The sequence below is a fragment of the Leopardus geoffroyi genome, chromosome B2 (genome assembly GCF_018350155.1).
Source record: "Leopardus geoffroyi isolate Oge1 chromosome B2, O.geoffroyi_Oge1_pat1.0, whole genome shotgun sequence".
Taxonomy (NCBI): domain Eukaryota; kingdom Metazoa; phylum Chordata; class Mammalia; order Carnivora; family Felidae; genus Leopardus; species Leopardus geoffroyi.
This window is the reverse complement of record NC_059332.1, coordinates 4,536,209-4,556,129: the sequence shown is the minus strand read 5'-3', so window position 1 is coordinate 4,556,129 and position 19,921 is coordinate 4,536,209. Positions and strand designations below refer to the sequence as shown.

General features: G+C 52.3%; 1 protein-coding gene across 11 annotated transcripts in view; it reads left to right on the top strand.

Annotated features, from left to right (window-relative positions):
* The first annotated feature begins 885 nt into the window (after positions 1 to 885).
* The window catches only part of CARMIL1 (capping protein regulator and myosin 1 linker 1), a 310,299-nt gene continuing 291,263 nt past the window's right edge, over positions 886 to 19,921 (top strand). For 4 of the 11 annotated variants that reach the window (XM_045497188.1, XM_045497184.1, XM_045497183.1 and 1 more), the window contains exons 1-2: positions 909 to 1,400; positions 5,470 to 5,567. In XM_045497188.1, the coding sequence (XP_045353144.1) occupies positions 1,361 to 1,400; positions 5,470 to 5,567 (138 nt within the window). In that variant the 5' untranslated portion in view covers positions 909 to 1,360. Of the gene's footprint in view, positions 1,401 to 2,356; positions 2,538 to 5,469; positions 5,568 to 19,921 lie in introns of all 11 variants that reach the window. The other 7 variants (XM_045497185.1, XM_045497186.1, XM_045497180.1 and 4 more) reach the window with 4 other exon arrangements.

Below are 19,921 nucleotides of genomic sequence, written 5' to 3'. Positions count from 1 at the left end.
CTGGATTCCAGGGTGCTGAGATTGCCGACGGCGCTACGGGGCGCCCGCCGAGCGCGCTCTCTCTCTGTCTCTGTCTCTCTCTCTGTCTCTCTCTCTCTCTCTCTCACACACACACACACACACACACACACACACACACACACACGTGTCTTCTCCCCATATGGTTAGCGCTTCCAGGTTTCGTCTAGCTCCTGCTCACCAGAAATAGAAAATTAATCACGCCGAAGAACCGACAGCGGGGCTCAGGGAGGGCTGGGAAGGGAAAGTGCGCAAAGGGGGCCCAGAGAGCAAGCTGTCCGCGCAGACGGCTCTGCGGAATCTGCGCGCACCCGCAGTCTCGCGTTCTCCGGAGCCCGCCGGGAGGTGGGGACGGGGGACCCGGGGGCCCGCGCACCCCCGGCTCGCCTTCCGCGCAGCCAGCAGATGGCTCCCGGGCCCGCGCTCCCCCCCCCCCCCCCCCCGCTCCGTCGCCCCCTCTCCAGACGCAGGGCCGGGGCGGTCGGGGAGGGAGGCCGCAGGGAGGGGTGCCCGCCCGCAGCCCCGCAGCCCCGCAGCCCCGCAGCCCCGCAGCCCCGCAGCCCCGCGCAGCGGCCTCCTCCCCCGGGCGCTCCGCGCAGGAGGCCGGCCCGGGACGCGTGCGGAGGCCGGCTCTCGCGAGGTGAGGAGGAGCGCCGGCGGAGGCGGTGGAGGAGAGGCGGGAGGAGCAGGAGCAGGAGGAGCAGGAGGAGGGCGAAGAGCGGGAGCGGTAGGAGGAGGCGGCGCAGGAGCAGGAGGAGCAAAGGAGGAGGAGCAGGAGGAGGGGGAGGAGCAGGAGCAGGAGGGGGACGGAGGAGGTGCAGCAGCAGGAGGAGGGAGAGGCGCCGGGGGAGGAGCAGCAGGAGGAGGGGGAGCAGGGGGAGGGCCGGAGCCGCCCCCGCCCAGCCCGGCGGGAGCCGAGGAAACCCCGGCCCCGCCGCGGCGCCGCTCCGCCCGCCCCCTCCGCACGCCTTCCGCCTTCACCTAGGGCCGTAGGTGCGGCGCGGGGCCGGGCGGCAGGAGCGGCGCCGGGAGCCGCAGTCGCAGCCGCAGCCGGAGCCGCGCGCCCGCCCCGAAGCCCGCGGGTCTCCGTTCCGCCGCCGGCAGCTGCGGGGGGCGTCATGTAGCGGCGGCGGCGGACCCCCCTCGGATTTGCAACTCTGTCTCTCTGTCTCTCTCTCTTTCTGGAGGCGCGGGGGCGCGGCAAAATTGTATCTCCGCCCTCGCTCTCTCGCCTCCCCCGGGTGCAGGCTGCATCCGCCTCTAAAAATTGAGGGGCTCGGGGAGGGCGGGGGGCCGCGGATCGGCGTGGGACCGGCTCTGCCCCCGCGCCCGGAGGGCCACCATGACCGACGAGAGCGCCGAGGTCCCCGGGGAGCTGACAGGTAAGAGCGGCGCGGCCGCCGGCCGCCGCGCGCCCCTCACCTCCGCCGCCGGCCCGCGGGTCCCGCGAAGTCGCGGCGCCCCCTCAGGTCGCCGCCGTGCTGGGCGGGGCGCCGGCAACTTTGCTCGCGTCTCGCCGCCCGGGAAGCCGAGTCCGGGGAGGGCGGCCGTGGGCAGCGGCGGGGGCCCCCGGAGCCCCGGGGCGCCTCCCCAGCCGCGGCCGGTGGGGGTGGGGGTCGAGGTCGGCGGAAGCGGGGCGGGGGCGGGCCGCGCGGGCTGGGGAGTCCTGGAAGCTAGGAGCACCCCTGACGGCCACCAGCCCACTGCCCCAAACTCGGGGAAGTCCGGGAAGGACCAGCACGGGGGGCGAGCGCACGGCGGGGTCACCTCCGGCACCTGCCGGGCACCCCCCCCCCCGGAGCACCCCCCCACCCCCCCGCCACACGCACACGCGGGGAGGGGGCGCTGCTCTGGGGTGCGCCCCGAGCCCGGCGAGGCGTGGCTTCGCCCAGCCCAGCGGCAGCGAAGGGGTTACAGGACTGACGCAAACGCGGGCCGGGAAACTGAGGGTTAATGACTCCAGCTTATTTTCGTAATAGTTAACCTACGGATTCTGCCCATCCCGGAGCCCTGGGAACCTGTGTGTAGTGCCCTGTGCAAGGTGACCTATTGTTTGGGTCCCTTGAGTGTTGTTTTTTTTTTTTTTTTCTTTTTTTTTGATCGGCGAGGGGGTGGGGGGGCTTTGGGCTGGGTTCCACCTCTTGGGGTTTAACTTAATTATGTGGAGGGTTAAAATGGCAGAACTAAACTGAGGTGAGACGGAGTGTTTTTGAAAACCCACCGTTTAAGCGTGTGTGCGTGTGTGTAGCCTGTTGTGTTTTAACCAGGTATGTGTGTCTGCGCGTTTTGAGCCCCTGTGGCCTGTGCTCCTGACTGTACCATCCTTGGCACACTGCAGGGAAGGATGCTGTCTAACGGGTGCTGACAGCAGGAGGAAGTTGTGCCTGCCTGTTCATGTGCATTTCAGAAACTCGTCCCTCTGTGACTCCTTTTAGCCGTAATACTTTGGAGGAGTTTCTGTGCTTTTCCATTGCTCACTTAACTCAGCAGGTGAAACGATGTGAAGGAGCTGTTGCTAGGTTTGTATGGATGCTTCTGCTTTTGTTGAATTAGAAGGAAAAAAAACCAAACAAACCTCAAAACGCAAACGTAATTTTTTACCCAAACTTAGGACCTGAAGTTACCGGGCCCTTCCCCCACTCTGGCCTCTCCTCTCTCCCCAACCCTGTGGAGTCGGCTCCTGAGATAAAGCATCAGCTGCCTTTGCTGGAGCGAGTGGCCCATCCGGTTCTGGGAGGCTGAGATCTTCCCAGCACCCCTCTGGGAGGAGAAAACCAATGCCCACAGTGTCTGAAGATGCCTGCAGAGGTCCTGAGAAAGTTTGGGGGAGGGCTGGCCTCCTTGGCCAGGGGACGAGGGCAGCTAAAGAGGTTGGTGGATATGTGAGTTAGTTGTCCTTGAGCCTGGTAATGAAAAGGTTAGGTAGTTACTTGAGAGAGAGAGAGAGAGAGAGAGAGAGACAGAGAGAGAGACAGAGAAGGGAAGGGATGGAAATAAGATACCTGGTTTATGTTGATGGTTCTCAAAATAAATCCTTTGGTATGTTTTAAAAGTTGATTTAATCCTTATCTAGAAATGGAATGTGTGCTTATTGAGTCTTGCCCAGCTCACGTCTTTCAACCAAGTGACACATACTTTTGTGACATGCCCAGTATGAATTTTCTGGGCCTGTATACGGCCCAGTTCGTCTGGGATGGGGGAAATTCCTAGGAAGAAGGACTGCTTTCCCCTCATTGCAAGTGCTGAGACTTCCATTGCCATGGAATCAAAATGGCAACTGTGTGAAAACCTCAGCTTATTCCCTTAAGCTAATCCCTGAAGGTGTTTAAAAAATGTACTGTGTATCTCTCTGGTTATGAAAGAAATACGGGCTTGTTATAAAAAAATTTAAACGCTGACGAGGATGAGAAGACTGTCCTCGGCCGTGTTGCCTCTCCGAGGTGGTTGCTTCTGACCTTTTGGAATCTAACTTTCCAGTCTCCTTCTGTTCTGAAGTCCATTTCTGACACTCCTCTCCCACAGGCCTCTTGTGGGGGGGGGGGTGGGGGGGGGGAGGAAGTCTGATCATGCCCAAAGCTGGCTGGAGAGCTCCCAGGGCAGAGAGGTTCCCCACTTGTCCCTTTTCCTCCCTAACATCCCAGCTCCTCCTTGTCAGTCCCTGAACAAGCTGCATTTTCCCTTGTTTCCTGCCCTTCTCGCTGTGGACACAGCTCCTCCCTCCTCTTTTTTGCTCTTTTTTTTAAAAAAAATAATTAAAAAAAAGATTTATTTATTTTTGAGAGAGTGCAAGCAGGGGAGGGGCAGAGACAGGGGGGACAGAGGACCCGAGATGGGCTCTGCACAGACAGCAGAGAGCCTGATATGGGGCTTGAACCCATGAACCTCAAGATCATGACCTGAGTCCAAGTCAGATGCTCAAGTGACAGAGCCACCCAGGCAACTGGTCCCCTTCTTTGCTCCTATCTAACTTGGTGGCTCTAAACTTTTGTGGTGGGTTTCCAATAAGGATATTTGATTACCCCTTCACAAACATTTATTTATTAAGCTACATACATACTTCATTTAGCATGTAAAATTTAAAGTTTATTTATTTTGAGAGAGAGACAGAGAGAGAGAGAGAGAGAGAGAGAGAGACAGTGTGAGTGGGGGAGGGGCAGAGAGCAAAGGAGAGAATTCCAGGCAGGTCTTTGCTGCCAGTGCAGAGCCCGACTTGGGCCTTTAACTCATGAAACTGCAGATCATGACCTGAGTCAAAACCAAGAGTCGGACGCTTACCCGAGTGAGCCACCCAGGCACCCCCAGCATGTATAATTTAAAAACATAAACTGAAACATTGCAAAGATAAATAAAACTTCTGTTTTCTTACTGCACCTCGGTGAATTATACATTGCATTTTTTTAAAATTCTTTTTTTTAATGTTTTCATTTATTTTTTGAGAGAGAGAGAGAGAGAGAGAGTGCACGCACACAAGCCGGGGAGGAGCAGAGAGAGAGAGGGAGACCCAGAACTCGAGGCAGGATGCAGGCTCTGAGCTGTCAGCACAGAGCCCGACGCGGGGCTCGAATCCACGAACCATAAGATCCTGACTCGAGCTGAGATCCAGAGTCGGATGCTTAACCGACTGCACCATCCAGGCGCCCCTGGACACCCTGCTTTGGACCAGTGGTGTCTTTCCTACTCTTTTAAGATTCAGCTCAGGAGTCCCCTTCTCCCTGAAACCTTCATGAACCTCCTTGTCTGTGATCTCATGGTAGCGAGTGCAGATTTTTCTAGAGGCGTCTGTCTGCGGCCTCTAGACCATAAGCACCTGTGGAAGGCAGGGCCCTCTCTATCCCTGCATCTACAGAACATTTGGCACGCGGGAGCTATTCCTGTGGACATATATTTTGGATTGAATATATGAATAAGCCTATACGATTATACTGTAGAATACAGAGCTATGGGAGTATAGAGGAGGTTGCTATATTTTGAGGTACACTAACCGGGAGAGGAGGGAAAGGGCATCTCAGGAAAGGGAATAATACCTACAAAATCCTAAGGGCGTGCAAGATGGAGACGATAGGGATGGACAGTCGGGTTGCTAAGAGATTTCTAGCTTCATCAGTGGCCAGAGGAGGGGTGGGGGAAGAGAACGAGTGTGATTTGGCACCTGTTCCATTTGGAGTACTCCCTGGAGTCCCAGGAAGACCTTCTTGCCACCGTGCCCATTTTGAAGTCTCCCCTCCTCTCTCAGTTCCTCCTCTTGGCTCAGCATCTGAGCACCCAGTATGAAGCACATAGCAGGTGTTCATTAAATACGTGGTGACTGATAACTTTCAGCCTTGTTACAATAAGCTAAAAAACAACAACAATAAGAACAAACAAAAATACTCCTTCGAATGCTCTCTCCTCCCCAGTGCCTTTTTTTTCTTACCAATAAAAGACTATAACGAAACGATTCTCTCCTTTCAGAAAGCATAAAGGATGTTATTGGCAGAAAGATAAAAATTGCAGTGAAGAAGAAAGTCAAGTTGGAAGTTAAGGGAGACAGAGTTGAAAACAAAGTGCTGGTAAGTATTCTCGTTTCCTAAAACGTTTGGAAGTGAAAGTGTTTTTCCTCTTCATTGTTTTGATTGCTTAATTTCCAGGCAACTCAAGTGCTGTGATTCACATTTAGTTCGAAAGTTCTGAGGGCCGTTTTGTCTTGGGTTAATTGGAATATCTGGCCATTGAAAGTGAACAGTAGGGCATTTACAGTTTCGAGATTGCAGTGTTGACAATTGTATTTCTTAAAATTATCACAGTCACCCACATTGAGGTCCTCTACAGCCTGTTTTCCAATTACTCAGTTTGATGGGAACTGAAGCTTATTTAAAGTTATCTTTGCTGTGGCGGATTGTGTGATTTTATTTGGGAGGACTTAGGGAAGCGTTTAAAAAATTTGTGTCATGTTAGTTGAACTCTGTAAGTGTTCTCAGATGTGACGTGTGAGTCACTGTTACTGGAAAGAAAACACCTGTCATTTCACACGGATGTTTGGTATTTCAAAGGGAGCTGCTTGTGGCAGGCAGTATCGGCCAGCACTGAGACTGAACTTGGGGTCCCCCCAGCGTGTGGGGTTGCTGCCGGGGACCCGGGGATTGGACCGTGTGCTGGTCAGAGTGGGGAGGAGGTCATTGTCAGTGACTGGGCTGTACCTTTAGAGAAGCGAAGAGCCCTTTGTGGTATTCTAGTGGCTTCTAGGTTGAGACTGTGGGGAACCTTGATTTAGCCTTGGGGAAATACATGTTGTTTGTGTTTTTGTCGGAGAGAATATTCTGTTTCTCTTTTTATCATAGGAAATTCTCCAGCATACGCAAAAGTAGAGATTAGTATGTTGAACCCTGTGAGTGTTCATCCAGCTTCAGTAGTTTCTTTGTGTTTCACCCGTCTTGTTTATCGACCACAGTTCCCCCCACACCTCTTGGAGTATTTGAAAACGAATCCCAACCATGTGTCATTGGAAAGAGAATACTTTTAATATTCTGTTTCATTGGTTGAAGTTGCCACACACAGAAAGATCGTGAAGTGTCTTCCTGATAACATCTGTCTTGAGAATCTTCTCGAGTATCTAACTACCTTCCCTGTAGATGGAAGGATTATGCTCTTGATGGATGACTTCTCTTTCTCTGTGGGCTACGTGTATGAGTTGGGATGGCAGAGAAGCTGAAGGGGGAAAACTTGATTGAGCGGCTTTGGCCCTGGTACCCAGTGCGTTCATGTAACCTGCATAATTAGAGTTACCCATAGCAGAAATGATTGGGGCCATTATTCTGACTTATTTTGCTCTAATAAAGAGTAATTTTTTGGGGCGCCTGGCTGGCTCAGGTGGTAGAGCATGGGGCTTTTGATCTTGGAGTCACGAGTTCAAGCCCCACGTTGGGTGTAGAGATTGCTTATGTAAAGAAACCGAAGAAAATCCTTTAAAAACAAGAGTAAAAGAGTACATTTCCTCAGAGTGTATTTTACCTAATGTCGTAGGATAGTGGTACTTTGGGGGGTGGTAGTGTGGAGAGAAGAAATTTTGTTTCTGCTCTATGTTGTTTTATACGTTCAAAGTACATCTTCACAAGACGGATCCCCCTTTATAGGATTTGAGGGGTAGTCGTCCAGTGGTCCTTGCTACAAAGGTCTGGCATTATTTGGTGTGGATACCGTTCATGTTGAGAATGAGTGCATGCCGTGAGTGAGATTTACAAAGTGAAAATTTCAAAGACAAATTTAAGTGTCCAGTATGGCAAGATTGGCACCTTTACAAGCAGTTATGATTAAGTACCTGATGTGGAGACCCCCCCCCCCACCCCGATCTTAACGTAAGCTGGTTAAGATTCTAGCCAAATTACACGTCTTTGTAAGCATTTATCTCCCCAAGTCAGGAACTTAAATACTTTCTGGTAGCTTGGTATAGACTTGTTTTAGCTGTTCCTTACATGCATGGGCAGGAATTATTAATAGAAATAGAGTCTGACAATCTTAATGGAAATATTCAAGTTTGAGCAAGATGGTCAGCGACAGACCTTGACGTGGTTGACTTTGAGTGTCTGAATTTAGAGAAATTCAGTTACGTACATGAAAACACTGGGGGGAATCTCTTTATCGTTTTCATTCCTGACTTTTGTCTGGCGGTCAGTCCGCTAACATCGGTAACCAGTGAGTTGGCTTCGTAGCTTCAATGTATCTCGAGTTTTGTTTCTTGTTCTTAGTGTCCTTCCTCGTAAGGCTGGGAGTGTGTTCTACGTTCCTTAGTTCCCTCTTTTTACCGTTGGAGACTTTATGCTCTCTCTAGCTTGTTTTCTGGAGAAGGTTTATCTTGATCTTTCTTCTCGTGGTCGTGACGGCTGCTATTCACCGAACACTGACCAGGTGCTGGGCTCTCTGCTGAACATTTCATGGTGCATCAGCCGTCGCAGCCCCGAGAGGTGGGCACTCTTTACATCTCCCTTCACATTCGTAGAGGCTCCGTACGGGGCTTCGGATCGTGCGGCTAGTTAACGACAGAGCCGCGGTTTGAACCCAGATCCGCCTCCCTCAAAGCCTGTCTGCTTCACCATTATTATCAAAATAAACAGAAAACATCTTCTGGCTTGTTGAATGATTGCACACTTTCGCCCAATGGTCAGAAAGATCGGGACTCTTGCGTTTATCTGGTGGACGGGCTGAGTTGCACGTAATTTCCTGACTTACCGAGCACGTCGGTATGCCAGACGCATTGTATGTACCGGACTTCACGTAGCCAGGCCTCACCGTCCAGCTGGGGAGGTAAACGTGTCAGTGGGCAGTGCTTTGAGCTAGGAGCGGGATGACCGGGGTGGGGGACTGTCACGGCACATCAGAGGGACCCCAGACTCGGACTAGAAGGTGTGGAAGCCTAAGCCGACTCTTGATGTCTGAGTAGGAGTTGCCAAGGGAAGAGAGTAGAGACACGTTCTGGACAAAGGGGACAGAACGATGCCTGGAAGCCGGAGGTGTTTACATGCCAGAGAAGCATCCAAAGTGCGGCTGGAGCACGTACAGGGTGGAGAGCGGCCAGGCAGTGAGTTGACTCCTTCCCTTGCGATGGGGATATCAGGTAAAGCCGGACCGCTTGAGTAGGTCTCTTCTCACCACCTGTTTCTAATGACCTGTACCTGAACTTTGTCCTCCTGTCTCCAGGGAGGCATAGGGCTCAGTGGATAAGGACCTGGCCCCTGGAGTCACACCTGGTTCAGACGGCAGCCCAGCCACTTTATAACGTTGTTAAGCTCAGTTCCTTTCTCTAATGAAACAGGTGTTCTCACAGTATCTGTTTGTAAATGGCTGCTTTGAAGATTAACCAGGATATGTCTCAGTGCTGCTTGGTGCCATGCCCAGCACGTGATACACACCCGACCAGGGATCAAAGGAGAGGAGCCAAGGGGTGCTACATTGTCTTCTCGGTGGCCCGGACGATGCCACCCCTTCTGGTGCCCGCGTGTCCACTGCCTTTGTTGAGAGGTTGTGTTCCCTGTTCGCCAGGAGGCCCGGGAGAGCTGTTTCTGGTCTGTGTCCCCTTTCCAGCAGGATGGAGTGCTGACCAGATCCCAGATTCCTGAGGCAGGCTCTGCTCACATGGAAGCAGAAGTGTTGGGAGTGCAGGAGGAAGGGCGCTTGGTGGTCAAATGCGCTTGGCAGTTGGGGCGTCAAGGACAAACCAGTGTCTTTCCTGCACGGCTACCAGAGCCACTAATACAACAGTGGGTGCCGTAGAGGCCTGAGAAAGAGATGAAGTGTGTGGTCTTTCCCAGACTTCTTTGGCCAGAGACCCTACTGACCACGGGCCAGAGACCTTGCGGACCACAGGCCAGAGAGCCTACCGACCACGGGCCAGAGGCCCTACGGACCACGGGCCAGAGGCCCTACCAAACAGGGCCAGAGGCCCTACCGACCACGAGCCAGAGAGCCTACCAACCACGGGCCAGGGGCCCTACGGACCATGGGCCAGAGACCCTACCGACCACGGGCCAGAGGCCCTACCAAACAGGGCCAGAGGCCCTACCGACCACGGGCCAGAGGCCCTACCGACCACGGGCCAGAGAGCCTACCAACCACGGGCCAGAGGCCCTATGGACCACGGGCCAGAGGCCCTACCGACCACGGGCCAGAGGCCCTACGGACCACGGGCCAGAGGCCCTACCAAACAGGGCCAGAGGCCCTACCGACCATGGGCCAGAGGCCCTACCAACCACGGGCCAGAGGCCCTACTGACCACGGGCCAGAGAGCCTACCAACCACGGACCAGAGGCCCTAAGGACCACGGGCCAGAGACCCTACCGGCCACAGGTTAGGAAACCAGCCCAAGCTGGTGCCTCTTGGGGCAGTCAGAGTAACGGGCTGTCCATCCTGAGGAGTGCTCTCTGCGGTCAGGTCCTCATGCCTCGTACTTTTTACATGGTGGGCAGGTCCCCTGAAGGCCACATGCTGGCACATGTCATCTGTTGCCGTAATACCTTTCTCTCTTGTCTGTAGGACATGCCATTAGGAAGTCATTCTGTCTTAGACTGTTATTTCATTTTCTCATTTGCTAATTGAATCTTCACCTGATTTTTGCAATACCTGGACTTTTAAAAATGTGTTTTAATTTATGTAGTTTTTATTTTTATTTATTTAAAAATTTTGAGTGTTTATTTTTGAGAGAGAGAGAGAGAGAGGGGAAGACAGAGTGTGAGTGGGGGAGGGGCAGAGAGAGACGGAGACATAGGATTCGAAGCAGGCTCCAGGCTCCGAGCGGTCAGCACAGAGCCCGACGCGGGGCTCGAACTCGCGAACCGTGAGATCGTGACCTGAGCCAAAGTCGGACGCTTAACCGACGGAGCCACCCAAGCGCCCCAATTTATGCATTTTAAATTAAACTTTTCACTGATTGTAGATGGTTGTAGACTTTAACAGTTGTCAGAAGTCAGGTCCCTGGTACCCTTCATCCAGTTTGTCGTCTGTTGCAGAATTATAGCTGTGACATCACATTCAGGATATTGCCACTGATGCTGCAAAGTGCAGAACATTGCTGTCACCTCAGGGATCCCTCATATTGCCTTTCAGAGCCACACCCATGTATGCACTTCTGTGGCCCCTGGTAGCCGCTAAGGCGTTCTCCGTTTTTATAATTTTGTTACTTTGAAAATATTATACATACGTAATCGTGTGGTATATGCCTTTTGGGGGTTGTTTTGTTCTTGTTTTTTTTTTTTTTTTTTCCACTTTGGATAATTCCCTAGACATTTACCAAGGTTGTTGAACAGTGCAGCCACTGTGCCTCCCCACGCCCCCCCAACTCCAGGGACTGTTCCGTGCTATGGATGTCCCCTCACCTGTTGAGGGACCTGGGGGTTATTTTCTGATTTGGGGTTGTTATTTGGGGAATAAAATGGAGGTAAACACTGGGTTACAGACTTCCGTGTGAACACGACTCTTCATGCCTCCCCGGTAAATGCCAGGGAGCACAAGTGCAGGCTCATATTGGCATTGCCTGCTTAATTTTACAAGAAGCTGTCAGCTGTTGTCCCAGTGGCTGTGGCACTGTGGAGTCCTGTCAGCGAAGAGTCAGTGAGCCAGCGGCCCCAAGTCTTTGACAGCATTTGGTATTGCCTCAGCCTCTCCCCACCCCTCCCCTCCCCTCCTCTCCTTTTTTCCTCTCATCTTTTTCTCTTCTCCTTTCTTTTCTTTTTTTCTCTTTTCCTTCCTTTTCTTTTCTTTTCTTTTCTTTTCTTTTCTTTTCTTTTCTTTTCTTTTCTTTCTCTTCAGGGCTAATGGTTGAAAGAAAAACATTGTCAGGAGGAAGCAGGGTCCTTGGTGACCTCTTTCCGTCCACGTTCCTGATGCCACTTGCCTCGGAAGAGGAAGGTGGTCTCCCGTCTCCCTGGTGGTGACTCTGAAGCGTGTGGAAGGTTCACCGCTGGTCTCAGCCTTGCCTTTTCTGTTTCATTTTGGAATTCTGTCACCTCTGCCAGCCCACTGTTCTTCCACAACCCTCACCACATGGGCCGGAAGAAGCAGGGCAGGCGGGAAAAAGCGTGTCTGCAAATGTCAGCTTCCCTGTATGTCACCTGTTCCCTCTGGAACAATTCATCCCTCGTTCTCTTACGTTCTTTTGAAAAGTCAACCTGGCATCTCTTGAATATATTTTCTTTTTGACTTTTTCTCTATAACTTCTGAGCATCATTAGGCTTCTTGGGATAAGCCTGCGTTAACCTTGAACGTGTTGAAAAGCGTGAGGATGTTCTTTTGGGTAACGTGTACCCCTAAGATATTTTGGTGGCAGGCTGTCTTTCAGTAACTCAAAACATACACTCGACTGCTACCTGTTTGTTTTAAAAATACTTTCAAAGGGGGCCTCGCTCTCCCCTGAAAGTTTTGTAAGCGTCTGGCCCACGTTAATTATTTTCAATGTCAGGTATTCTCTGATACGGGAAGCAATGCTCCTTGAGACTAGGCCGTGTCCATTTTGCACGGCCGGACCGCGTACTCTTTCCCTCACTCCCCAGTCTCTAACGGCTGACTTGATTCAGCACGGCCTGTGGCACGGTCACTTCTCAAACACCCACTCTGGAATTTGTGTTTCGCAGCTACTTTTAGGCGACAGCAGCCTCGGCCGATGGTGTCCAGACTTTTCTTTTTTAAACCAGTGGCACCTTTTTAAAACACGTAATTTTCCAAAGAGCTCGTAAAGTCAAGACACCTTAGGAGTATTTTTTTTTTTTTTTTTTAATTTGCCGGTTCGCAGTTCAGTCCGAAATAGCATAAACCCAATCAGCGATCTCGGGGAGTGGTTTTGATGAACGTAAATTAGAAATAGAAGGGGAGATTGGATTCTGTTCTGGCTGCACATTTCAGAGGGACTCTGCATTCACCAGCTAAGTGGGACAGCTGTCACGGTGCCTAAAACAGCCACAGCCGCGGTCTCAGGGTGCTTTCCGAGGGAGACGGCAGGAGAAGCTTTGTTCTTCTGGAACGCGGTGTATGCTGACCGCACAGCGTACCTCGGCATTGATCTCTAACAGGCTGAACTTGGCCTGACGCATCGGGGCCCGTGCTTGTGCCTTATTCCAGTAGTTAAAACAGAAGGAGGGACGGAGTTCACGCCCGAGGTCTGTAGACCGCGGCGGCTTCTGAGGAGCCCTGCCGGGGACAGCCGTTGTGCCAGGCCTCTGGCTTGCCCCCCTCGCAGGAGGCTCTGTGCCCGTTTGCTGGGGGAATTTGAACGCTGGTCCCTGTGGCACCACGAGGAGTGTCGACTTTTCAGGATCGCTTACCGTTCAGCGCGTGGGTAATTTTCAGAGCACCTGGGTGAAGTTACACGACCCGAGGAACTCGAGCCGTAGAAAGCAGCGGGCACACCGAAACCACCTTCAGGAGGGGGTATCGGAGGGCACGCGTTGTTGCCAAGGGGCCCGGCCGAAGTTCTGGGACCTTCAGAGTAAACCCGCATTGCAGCGCTTCCGAATGCCCCCCGCTCAAAGCTGGAGGCGGCCCCCCACTCGTCTCGGGGCCTCGGGGGTCGGAGGCAGGCGCTGGCTCTGGGCGTGTGTTTCCAGAAGCCAGCTCTGGCCAGTGTGAACCTGTTACCCGAGCCCCTTCCACGTTCTCCGGTCTCCTCTGCCGCTGCCCCAGTTCCTTCTGAAGTTAGGAGAGGAGAGTCCGGTGACCTTGGGCAGGAGCCCTCGAATGTATACCAGGCGTGGGGGAACTTTGTTCTTCAAAAGAGACTCTTTTCCAGCCTCTGGGATTTCACCACCCTGGGAGCTGGGCGCTCAGGCACACCCCGGGGCATGGGGAGGCAGGGGTGTATGTGAGGCTCGTGAAAGGGGCATTGTGGAGATGCGGGAGCCAGGAGATCTGTTCAAAATATGGAATGAATAGGGAGAACCCTGTTTTTCAGAGTTCCAGAGAAAACAAAGCCTTCAGTGAAGAGTTCCCGTAACACCGTTTCGTTTCATTGGAAACACTGTTAGTGTCCGTTGTTAAAACAGATTGAGAAAGGGGCGCCTGGGTGGCGCAGTCGGTTAAGCGTCCGACTTCAGCCAGGTCACGATCTCGCGGTCCGTGAGTTCGAGCCCCGCGTCGGGTTCTGGGCTGATGGCTCAGAGCCTGGAGCCTGTTTCCGATTCTGTGTCTCCCTCTCTCTCTGCCCCTCCCCCGTTCATGCTCTGTCTCTCTCTGTCCCAAAAATAAATAAACGTTGAAAAAAAAAATTAAAAAAAAAAAAAAAACAAAACAGATTGAGAAATGCAACTTTATAGAATGTGGCGAAGGGCAGAAGATTCCACCGCCCCACCCCCGTCATCCTCCCTTTCTAAAATGCTTGTTGTCTTTGAAGAGTGTAAGAATTTGGGCTGCTCTATGTGGGGCGTATTGTCTGGATCTGTTACTCTGCCCTATTTCTCTCTCTCTCTCTCTCTCTCAATAGATCATGTCCCCCAAGTCTTTGAGAAAAGAGAGGTAAAGGCGGGAAAAGAAGGATGTTTCTGGGGTGTGTGTGTGTGTGTGTGTGTGTGTGAATAGTCTGTTCACTTTCACCCACTGAGTCCTTTTCCTCGTACTTGTTTTTTGGAGAGAGTTTTTGTCTCTCGAAAACATTATGTCTTGGTGAATCTGGGTGTGCAGGTGTCTTGTTCTCTTTAGCTACGGTGGGTGTAGGGCAGGTCCTCTGAGACGTTGGGGCGGGGTGGACGCGTCTCCTGAACTGTACTTGGAGCGTTTCCAGCCTGTGGCGAGAGCTAGCGATGAACGTGCTTAGTCCCGCTAAGGAGGCAAATGTGTCTTTGCCTGCTGATTCCTGGGCCTTGGGGGTCTCAGGAGACATTGTGGGGATAGAGTGGGGTTAGTGGTCTTCCTGGTCTTCCAAATGCCAGCAGGTCCGGAGGACCCGACCCCAGCCGACTCTGGGGAAGTTTGCTCAGATCTTGGCGTCCTTGATCGCCGCCCAGGGGGTCTTGGGCCTGGAGGACTCTTAGTGGCCATCTAACCACGGGCCCTAGCCTGTGAGAAGTTTCTTCTGTGACATCCCTGGGTGTCCATACACAAGCCAGGTGTCCACTTTTTGCTTCATTACTTCCGGAGGTGGGAAAAATGAGAGTCCCCAGAAAGCCCTTTGTTAGTTTGGGCTGGAATCTGCTTCTCCGTAACTTGTCTGCGTTTGTTCCTGCCGGGTCTGCTGGGACCTCACAGAACCCCCTCCTTGCCTCAGTGCTGTTCAGGCATTTGAAGGCAGTCGTCATCTTTCAGCCCTCAGGCTAACTATGCTCCCTTCCTGCAGTCTGCCTGGAGGAGGATGCTGCTTTCACAATGGTCCCAGACCTGTTCACCTGCTTTGGAGTCATTCTTCTTAGTCTATGAGCCTTTTGAACTGTAGACATTTGGGGATTGAACTGTAGACATTTGGGGATTGAACTGGTCGGTGTTTGGGGATTGAACTGTCGGCATTTGGCGATTGAACTGTAGACTTTTGGCGATTGAGCTGTTGGTGTTTGGGGATTGAGCCATCGACGTTTGGCGATTGAACCGTTGACCTTTGGCGATTGAACCGTCGACCTTTGGCGATTGAACTGTCGACCTTTGGCGATTGAACTGTAGACATTTGGAGATTGAACTGGTTGGTGTTTGGGAATTGAACTGTTGGCATTTGGCGATTGAACTGTAGACGTTTGGCGATAGAACTGTTGGTGTTTGGGGATTGAACTGTTGATGTTTGACGATTGAACTGTAGACCTTTGGTGATAGAACTGTCTATGTTTGGTGATTGAGCTGTTGGTGTTTGGGGATTGAGCTGTCGATGTTTGGCGATTGAACTGTTGACGTTTGGCGATTGAACTGGTCGGTGTTTGGGGAGCACCAGAGTTTGGCACACTCTGAAGCTGAATTAAACAGCATGTCTCAGAGCCTTCAACAGTGGGCTCCTGTGGATTGCGCCTCTTGAAGGGAGGATGTAGAGTGTCATCACAGAATTGTCCCTCCAGGCTGTGTGGGAAACATCCAGGTACCGCAGTGTGACGAGTGGAGAACACCGGCTGCACATTCCTGGGGCGCTGAAAACGATTTCTCTTTTTTTGTTGTTTTTAATTTTGAAAGCGTCTATGTTATTTGCATTACTAAGATGTTACATGGGAAAGTAAAACTCTCTTCTAGGCGATCAATTGAGCAGTGACCACTGAGGGGGCACCGGGTGCCTCAGTTGGTTAAGCATCGACTTTGGCTCAGGTCCTGATCTCGTGGTTTGAGCCCCGTATCAGACTCTCTGCTCTCAGTGCAGCGCCTGTCCTCTGTCTCCCTTTCTCTCTCTGCCCCTTCCCCACTTGTGCTCTCTTTCAAAAATAAATATTAAAAAAATAATAGGGATCATTGTAAAAATTGTAAGTATTCTTTTGTATTTTTCTACACTAATGTACATAGAAGTGTATGACATTTTAAAAATGGAATTATGAATACTCTTTTGTACTGTACTTAAAAAATTTAGTATTTAAGGTCAAAGCTTTCCATGACAATAACGTGATATATTACATACGTATTAATACCGTGTACGTATAGCGTATACATTGAATAACACATATCTACGTTTTGGACTTCTGCATGGCACTTCATTAACGGCTGTAATTTATCTGGCACTTTTTGTGAGATATTTAGGTTGCTTCCAATATTTTGCCTTATAAATGAGAACATCCCCATATTTATTTCTCTTGGATGAATTCCTGGAAGTGAAACTGCCGCCTGACAGGCTTTTTAAAGGATGCGTTTCTCACCTGATTGTTATTCAGGAAGTTTCAATGGAGAGCAATTCCCCTGCCGCATCAATTTTGTTGTCTTAAAAAAAAAACCTATTTAGCAGCCTGGCTCCTTCTCTTTGTTCAAGTTCTTGGATTTCTTAGGCCAGTGCCCCTTGGACTCCAGCTCCTGAGGCAAACTTTTAATTTAATTTAATTATTTAATTATTTGTTTGGCAATTTCAGGCCCTTTCCACCCGTGGGATGCGTTGTCTTCTGTGGTGTATTTGCAGGCCTGGGGTCCTGTGGTTCTTGTCTTTTCTGGTGCCTGCAAATGGGTTTCCAGGGTCACGGCTTTTTTTTTTTTTTTTTTTTCCTTCAGCTTTATATTTTTGGTTTTTGTTAAAAAAATTTTTGTTTAATGTTTATGTTTTGAGAGAGACAGAGAACAAGCAGGGGAGGGTCAGAGAGGGAGACACAGACTCCAAAGCAGGCTCCAGGCTCCGAGCTGCGGCACGGAGCCTGACACGGGGCTCGAACCCACGGACCGCGAGATCGTGACCTGAGCTAAAGTCGGATGCTATACCGACTGAGCCAGCCAGGCGCCCCTCCTTTAGGTTTTTACAAACATTTTTACTGAAGCGCAGGTGGCATACGCCGTTACCCTAGTGGCCGGGGTATGACACAGTGCGGTTCCACGGTCCCGTACCTTATGCCGTGCTCACTGGGATGAGTGTGGTTCCCAGCCAGAATCACGGCCCTGGACTGTCCCCGTGCCGGCTTCGGCTGAATCAGCCGCAGTCTTTTCCCGAGCTGGACCCGAGCTCGTGTGAGGCTGGACCGCGGGATTTAGACCTTTGATCTTTGTCCCAGTCATGGGACTTTCTTACCTCGGGTCCCCGAATGCTCTTTATAAATGGTGGTTCCGCAGATCTGCGAGTGATAAGGCCCAGGCACTTTCACGAGACCAAGCGCAGATGAGAGGAGACCCAGGCTAATGGGCACGTACAGCTGGTCCTGAGTCTTAGAGGATTCTTCTAGTATGGAAATGAGAGGACACATCGCTTCTTCTCCCCGATGGCGGTGAAGGCAGTTTATTTACGTCACCTGCGGAGCTCACACAGACTCTCTTGAGTTGCATGGCCGTTCGCTGCTCTGTCTGTGGCTTCAGAGGGGTCTTCCCTTCTGTTCCACTTCCCTTCCCCGCTTCGTCACCCCTCTCCTGACCCCCGCGCCCCTGCCCCCCCAGCCGGGGCCGGTCCGGGTAAGGCCCTGTGAGCTCCCCCCAGGAGCCTCTCAGCCCCTCAAGGTTCAGCCTGCATGTGTCTCCTTTCGTAGCTGCTCGCCGGCTTCCTCTTTGCTTGTGGCACCGTGAGGTTCCCCGGGGAACCCCGTAGAGAGCAGGCACGCAAGACCCCCTCCACCTTCAGGGCTGCGTTCTTAGCGGCTCTGTGGAACCGACGGGAGCACGAGCGCCCGACGCCGGGCCGTTGCGGAGATTTCGGGAGCAATGCGGGCGGGCACCTGTAGGACATCTCTGTGCCCCCGATTGATGCCCGCCCCCTGAGGCCTGCCCTCTGCCCTCCGGCCCGGCGGTGGTCTTGTTGCGGGTGAGCTCAGGGCGCGGCCAGTGGAGGCCCCGGCTGCTTGGGTGAGGTGCCAGCGGTGGTGTTTTTGATTTCCTGACTCCATTGGTTCTAGATTGCTCGTCGCTGGCAACCAGACAAGACTTATCCCACGGGAAGAGAAGGAACCGAGACCCGGAGAGGAGCCCCCGGTGCCTGCTTTCCTGCTGCCTCTGGGACGGCTGGGTTTGGCTCCGGGGGCGGCCAGCAGCTTCCCTTTTCGGTCCTGGGGGCCCCGTTCCCCTTCTTCGCCCGCATCCTCGGGGTAGCAGAAGGGCTGCAGCTGGGCGGCTTTCTGCTCACTGCCTCCCAGGCACGGCTGGTGCGGCCGAAAACCCACACTGGCTGCGGACGGTGACCCGGCTCGTGTGGATGCTCCCACTCTGGGGCGGCCCGCTCCTTCTCAGAGCGTCTGTCCCCTCACAGGCCATCGTGTGTGACCGGACCGGGAGCCGCTGGCAGCCGTTTCCTTTTCAGCAGTTTGCTGAGGCACCCTCTCATGTCCCGTGTCTTCAGTGTGGCCGGGCGGGAGAGGGTGGGCCAGCCCAAAGGAGAGGCCACGAGCGCCTTGTCACCTAGACTTTCTGAGGCGTTGTTCTCACTGCAGAGGTTTACTGAAGGTGACATCCGTCTTTATATCTGACGTGAGTGCAGGAAGCCTTCTGCGCTCAGTCCCTTTCCGTCTGGCTCTCTGGGACTAGTCAGCCTCTCTGTCCATCAGAGGAGGGCTCTGCTTTTTGATGTTCTGGAGAGACATGCTTGCGGTGTACTTAGCCTTAACTCCAGGGGTGGCTTTTTTTTTTAATGTTTTTATTATTTATTTTTGAGAGAGAGAGAGACAGAAGTGCGAGCAGAGCAGGGACAGAGAGAGAGGGAGACACAGAATGTGAAGCGGGCTCCAGATTCTGAGCCATCAGCACAGAGCCCGACGCGGGGCTCAAACCCATGAACCTTGAGATCATGACCTGAGCCGGAGTCAGACACTTAACCTACTGGGCCATCCAGGCGCCCCGCTCTGCTAGATTTTATGTAAATACTCTAAAAGAAGGATCTCTACTCTGTATCTTCTCCTGGTCCTGTGCAAGATACTTGTCTTGATGTTTCCTCCGCTCAGAGCTGTTTTATGCCGGTATTGGTGTCTCTACAGAAACGGGTTTAGGAGTTTTTCACTCTGCTGCTCTTAAGGAAGGTGCATTGTTTTTGAGACTTTTTTTCCTCTAAGAAAGGGTTTGAGGAACATGTCTCTGAAGGCAGTCGTGTGCCTTTTCTGTGGGTTTCTTTTCTCCCCTTCTTTTTGCTGCAAACCCGGATGTGTTCAGAAATGGGCTTCAGCCCTTTTTTCTCTTCCACGTGAGTCAGGTTGCAAACAGGACAACAGCTCGCAAACATCAGTGGTTGGCTCTCGCTCGTCCCCATAGGGCTTTGTCGGCCCGCTTGGGGCACTCCCGCCTGTTCTCGGTGCCTGACTCAGATTGCTTCCTCCTGTGTGCCAGTCAGGATTGCTCTTTGTTTTACGGCAAGGGGTGTTATTTGGACTCCTTGGCTTGAGCGGCTCTGCTTTTCCACATTAGAGCATCTCTGGGCATGCTGGTTTCAGAATCTCCGGGCCACGCGGGATTCTTACCTCCTCAGCCACCTGTGCTGGGGCACAGGCGACCCCTGTGCTGGGGCGAATCAGCCTCAGCACTAGATGTTCGAGACCAAGTAGTTCCATGTTGCAGGGGGCTGCCTGTGCATCACCCTGTGTTGAGTAGCGTCCCTGGCCTCTAGCCACTAGCTGCTGGAGGCATCACCTCCTTCTCCCAGTTAGGACGATTAGAAATGTCTTCAGACATCGTCAGATGTTCTCTGGGCATCAGCATTGCCACAGAGTTGAGACCCACTGGTTTCGATCAGTTCCTAGTCTTACTTAGTTTACAGAGCTATATCGGAGTCAGAAAACGTACAGTTGTATAATGTAATTATGATTGACTTACCTACAAACCCATAAGCATTAAAAAACATTTCTTTTTGAAGTATTCAGATGTTTAAATCTGTACAGTCTTTTAACGT